The following is a 6,000-nucleotide window of genomic DNA, read 5'->3' as shown; positions in this document are numbered from 1 at the left end:
TCATCTTCCTCTTCCTCCTGTGCACCATCCTCCCTCTCCTGCTCTTCCTGCAGTCGGTTCTGGATGAGCCTCTCCTGGTAGGAGTTCAAGAGGAGGTTGGCAAGTCCTCCTGTGCTGCTGCCGGGCGCTCCCTGACCCTCGTCCACGCCATCCGACATGGCCTCCTGGGAGCGCTCTATCACCTGAACATAGAAACGTCCTCAATGTTGGAAACACTAAAACAGAAGGAACGCGTTTGATGATGAAACTCGCCTCTTCGTCCGTCAGGTACTGGCCAATGTACTGCTCGTACAGCAGAGGCTCTCTCCTCCGCATCTCCTCTTCGCTGAAATACTTTCCCTCTGCGAGAAGAAGAGCCGTGAAACACTGAAGAACAGGGTTCCATCGGGAAGAGGAAACCACGCGCCGTACCTTTCTGCAGAGCTCGGAGGGCGGCGTAGCGATGGTTCCTGACTCTGGTCCTGTTGGTGGAGCCGGCCGCTCGCGTCAGCACCACCTTGCTGTAGTGCAGGGCTCTGGGGTCGGAGCTGACGTGGGAAAACGCAGGGAGGTGTTCGGGCTTCAGACAGGCCTGGAAAAAATGGAACACTACTTAACAAAACAATTTTTAAAAAAGGACAGACAGACTGCTGTCTAACTGTCTCAATCATTTGTTTCACGGCCTTTAGTTTACTCAGTATATACTAATGTATTATTTTATTAAATTTTCTTATACATTCTTGGTATTTTTATTGCATGTCCAATTTAACATGTACTATGTTTAATGTTATACTCTAGGTAAGGATAAAAAAACAAAAGATTCCGATAACCCTGCACAGGGGCCCATGATCTTGTTCGCCCTGGAGACCCAAACCTGCCCAGTCCACCCCTGCGTGACCAGGTTGACACTCACGTGGTATCTCTCCAGGAACACCAGCGGCCTGCTGCGGAACTGCTGCAGCAGCTCCTGCCTGCGCTCCCCGAGCGTCAGCTCAGCCTCCCCGATCTGCTGGCTCCTCACCTGGCTGCCGCTCATGGCCACGTCCGTTAGCATCGCGTTCACGAGGCTGGACTCGCTCTTTAGCAAAAGCAGCAGCAGCAGTCAGACTTCGAACTTAAAACGAGCATTTACACGCAGGTTGATGGTCTCACCTGGAAGTCTTGCGGGGGCTGCTGGGTCTCTATCCGTCTGTTCTGGTCGCATATCCGGGAGAAGTCCACAGGTTTAACCGGTACTTCAGTCTCCGGTTCGATATCATGGGAACTTTGCTGGGTTTTAACCGGAGGGTCGATTTCTCCCCACATATCTACAGTCTGTCACTCAAAACAAAAACGATGTAAACAAAACCTAAGCGAGCTAGAACGTTCGGCGTCAAATTCCAGCGTTAAATGTATAAGAAAAAATATATTCTCCGGAAAAATTTCGTTAACCTCATTACCTTATTATTTACATCATCGCATTTACATTCCAGCATGGAAATGTTTCCTTTACGGTTTACTTTTACAACAGTCCGTCAGTAACAACGTCCCCGTTTCTCAGCGGCTGAAAGAAAGGTTCCTACTGTCATTGGTTCCTACTTTACATCAACGTCTGGCCTTGCTTGGCACGCCCTCTACTGGTCAATTTAAGAATCGCAACAACAACGATTTATTAAAAAAAAAACTTTATTAGCACTTAGACTTGACAAAAAGCAACAAATTAACAACTACATGGTACAAAAAAGTTACGAGCATGCTTTTTGTAACTTTACAAAAAAGACAACAATCAACTTTTCTATCTGACTAATTTGTATTTTGGTCAATGTAAGTGGGATTTATCTCCTGAATTAATAAAGCATAAAATGAGAGAATTGTTTTTCTTTAACTATTTAATAATAATAAAAAAACTGTTTGTTGAGAATTTCGTAGTTTTTTTTAAACTTCAAAATGTTTATACTCCTCCCAGCCTTCAATAAGGTCATACTTAAACTGGTAACAATAGTCAAATGTCATAACTATAAATTGTTATAGTTATAGAATAAATAAGCAAATGCATGACTGAATGCATTTGAGATTTTGAAAAGGGAATAGTAGATTAGATTAAATTAATTTTGTTTAACCTTTATTTTACCAGGAGATCCCATTGAGATTAGATCTCTTTTTCAAGGGAGACCTGAGCCGAAATGCATCAACACAAGAAAATAAAATACAGTTAAAGCATAGTAGAAATATAGATGCAGAGTTTTGAATTATATTCCGGTAAAGCGAAGCAGCAAAAGAGAAGGCTGTTAATAAAATCAGTAATTGTGTTAATAAAATCAATCATTTTGCTTTTAAGGGTGTCATGGCATTAAATGCCATTATCAATCACAGAAAAATTAAACTAGATTAATATAATATTTAGATAATCACGCAAAGAGTTGCATGACAGCACTAATTCATCCACATCATTGTGCTCAAATGATATCTCTTCTTTTGATTAGAACACCTTCCATTAAATTTATATCTTCATCTTTTGGCCAAACCAGAACTTTTACACATGTTTTTGTTTCATCTGGAGACACCTGGCTCTCTGCATGCGTCCGTCTGTCCCTGTGTGGGTAATCTTAGCCTGTGGAGGAAGCGGTTCTGGTTATAGCGACCAGTTGGCTTTGCTATTTAAACCTGACGCAGAGAGAACAGAAGTTAGCAGGAAAGGGAGACGTAATGTAAGAGGAGACTAGCTGAGGCAGCACGGAATAGACTTTGGCTTTGAGGGGGGAGAGACAGGAGAAAGTTGATATAATTAGAGCTGAATAAGATTGAAATTAGGTCAAGAAAGGTTTTATGAGGTTAGCATGCGTAGAGGAAAAGTACTAAATGAATGTTTGAGAAGCTGAGATAAAAGATGCATCAATGTAAGTGTTGGTGTTCGTCTGATTTAGAACCAAAAAAGAGAAAAGAAGATAGATAGATATCTGAAGATCCAGATCGGTGAACTTAATTTACTAGGAAGATATGAGATGATTGGACGAGTGAGCGGGAATCGGGTGCAGCTAAGCTGACACTTGTTTACAGCTTTGCTTTGTTGCTGGAAAATGAAACCAGAGGCGAAGAGGGTCAGCTCCGGTTTTTACTGTTCAACCTGATTTATAAAGCGAGCCCTCAAGGTCACGCACAGAATGACTGCAGCTGTTTATAGCAATATCAGCTGACCCCCCCCCGGCTTTTCATTTCCTCTCTGTGACACATCAAAAATGATTTTTCTTAAACTCCTTCCGTAGATGACACACAACTTTAAGAGCAAGTCCTCATTTTGGTCCAATAAAACGCGTAGAGGATGCTTTCTCTGTCATATTAATCATAGATTCAACACTTTTTGTGACCCTTTTTACTTAAGAACAACAAGAAAAAGAAAAAAAAATTCCAACTTCACACATTTTTTTTCCTTTTTGTAGGATGTTTGGGTGAGTTAAATCCAAATATACAAGGTTTATGACCTGAAAACATCTCAAATCATGAAATCAAGGTGAAATAAAGACGTTAACGACAGAATTTACATTAAATATTAAATTATACAAATATCACTTTAATCAAGAATGTATTTGCGGTCCAGCATTGACAGATTCAAAGAGTGATAGTGGTCCTGGATTGAAAAAGACACAGTTTGTATGTGTGTGATGTGTGTATTTGTTAAATAGCATATACTTATACAGTGCTTTACTACCTTCTTAAAGGCCCAAAAGGCTTTACACTCCCATTCGCCCATTAACGAACAATACTAGCGGCACCAGGAGCAGTGTGGGGTTTGTTTCTGCCCAAGGACACATCAACACATGGTCGGGCCGGCTGGGAACCAAACCTGAAAGCTTTCAATGTACCTCTGCTCCATAACCACCATGGTAGATGATTCATGAATCCTTGAAAATGTGGTCTTTGTGTCTCTTTGGCCTTTCAGTTTAGTTTTGGATAAACTGGAGAGACAAAGGAAAGGCAACCCTTGATTATAAATTTCACTTTAAAGTCACTAAACTGGATCATTTTCAATAAAAACAAAGAAAATTGAGGTGTAATTAATTAGGAGCGTTTCCATTGACTATGAAATTGGACAAATTGGATTTGTGATTAAAAAAAATGCATAATGGAAATACAACAATTTTGAAAAAAACTTGCATTAACCGAAAACACGTTTTGGGGAGTTTTTGAGGTGTATCAAAATCTGCACTTTTTGCAAAAATACAATGGAAACACAGTTTTTCTAAATAAAAGAGTCATATAGTGATGGCAGTGGGTTTTTGGTAGCTTCCTTGGATACTGAACAGGAGCAGGAACTGCCCCAAGGAGGGGCCCCAGCATCACACAGCTCATCAACAGTTGAGTGTGTCATGCAGAGTTGTTGGCTCCACAGATCCTCTATAAAACTAGCCAAAAGAGCTAGTACGTAGCTGAAATATTAGCACAAAATAGTTAAAAAAATCTTAGTAAATGCCAAAATAGTCCAAAAAGCTAGCATAATACCAATTTTTAAAACTTTAAACCCATAACTTTTTAACTTTTAGTATTTTGCTCTACATTAAAATATGCGTTATCAAAAAAGATGCAGGGTTTTAAGAGTTGTTGCTGCTTCTCCTGGGATTGTGTGTTTTAGTGAAACATTAGGGAGAGTCGTACCACTTCTTCCTCACAAATACCAACAGCCATTCAGGCCCCAATCCCGTCTGTAGCTCGTCATAACAAACTCTGCTGCCAGTCGAACGTAAGCGGCAGGTTTCCTCGCTGAACGCGTGGCTCATGATGGATTGTGTGCTGATGTTAGCATTGCTCTGTAATAGCACTGTCAATCATGGCGTGGATGGAGGGATTGCTGCTTTTGCTGGAGTAGATGCAGCTTGTAGAAAGCTTTGGTAATTGGAAATACCCCACCAGTTCCAATAGATAGTCCAGGTCTGACCGTTATCCCCCTCCTCGCCCTCTGGTCCAGCTGAGCACAGGTACAAGGTGAGATTGGGAATGTCCGGTGCTCGGTTCGGCAGCGAGGGCTTGTTTCCACTTGTGTGTGTATTTGTGTGCAGCTCCTGCAGAGGTCGAGCTTCACCTTTACTGTCAACTCCACCTTCTGCAGAGCTGATTGAGGTTTCCTTCTGCATCAATCACCAGTCTGGGCGGGATTCTTAAAACTCCCAGAAACCCCTGCTCCAGTTGCGGCTGAATTCCTGGGTGACTCGGTTCCTCAGCCTGCCGTCTGCCTCGATTTAGAAGCTTGCTAAAGCCGTTTTCTTGTGGATTTCCATAAAATGCTTAACTGTGGTTTCCTTTAACTGTCATTTGATGGTTTTCTGTTGAAGTTGTAATATTTTGATGTTGCGTTTGTGTTAGCCACATTTCGTCTTTAATGCTGATGGAAGGAGGTTTTCCCTCAAAACCTGACCATACATGGTTCCATTCATTCTTTCCTTTACACAGATGAGTCGTCCTGGTCCCTTTGCTAGAAAACAACCCCAAAGCATGATGCTTCCACCCCCATGCTTTACAGTTCTTTGGATGCAACTCAGCATTCTTTCTCCTCCAAACATGTCGAGCAGAGTTCTTATGTTGAGGTAGTCCTCCACTATCCTCCCTGAGTTGGTTGATGAGGAAGAGAGATACAAAAACCCTGTGAAAAATAATCAATTTTCTGAAACGTTACATAAAGTTGTTACTAAAAGTTGGATAAAAATTGTCAAGTATCATGTGAAGAAGTGAAATTAGGCAGATTATGTGGCCGTGGGGACGTAATAGTAGTAAAAGGAGTCAACAGTTGATTCCACGCTCAGAGTGCCAAGACAGAAGGAGCATAATCACCCTCTGCCTTCATGTGGTCCTGGAACTGTGGCTTGTTCTCTAACTGGTTGTAATGTGTGTGTCCATGTCGATGTGTTGTCCAATCAACGAAGTCTGCTCCCTACTCCCAGCTCCTGTCCCCTGGCTCTGCAGGATTTGGGTCTCTGGTGGTGTAGTGTGTTACTGATAGTTGCTTTTGTTACTTTGGTCCAGCTTTCTGCAGGTCAGTCACTAGGTTCCCTC

The 6,000-nt window shown here is 41.9% G+C and overlaps 1 protein-coding gene across 1 annotated transcript in view; it reads right to left on the bottom strand.

Annotated features, from left to right (window-relative positions):
* The window catches only part of ccdc97 (coiled-coil domain containing 97), a 3,385-nt gene extending 1,830 nt beyond the window's left edge, over positions 1 to 1,555 (bottom strand). The window contains exons 1-4 of the mRNA XM_024272791.2: positions 1,132 to 1,555; positions 893 to 1,057; positions 412 to 571; positions 253 to 341 (exon numbers count right to left, since the gene is read on the bottom strand). Coding sequence (XP_024128559.1) covers positions 253 to 341; positions 412 to 571; positions 893 to 1,057; positions 1,132 to 1,284 — 567 coding nt within the window. The 5' untranslated portion in view covers positions 1,285 to 1,555. The remainder of the gene's footprint in view (positions 1 to 252; positions 342 to 411; positions 572 to 892; positions 1,058 to 1,131) is intronic.
* Positions 1,556 to 6,000: the final 4,445 nt, after the last annotated feature.

The sequence above is a fragment of the Oryzias melastigma genome, linkage group LG8 (genome assembly GCF_002922805.2).
Source record: "Oryzias melastigma strain HK-1 linkage group LG8, ASM292280v2, whole genome shotgun sequence".
NCBI lineage: Eukaryota > Metazoa > Chordata > Actinopteri > Beloniformes > Adrianichthyidae > Oryzias > Oryzias melastigma.
This window is presented reverse-complemented; position numbering and strand designations above follow the sequence as displayed.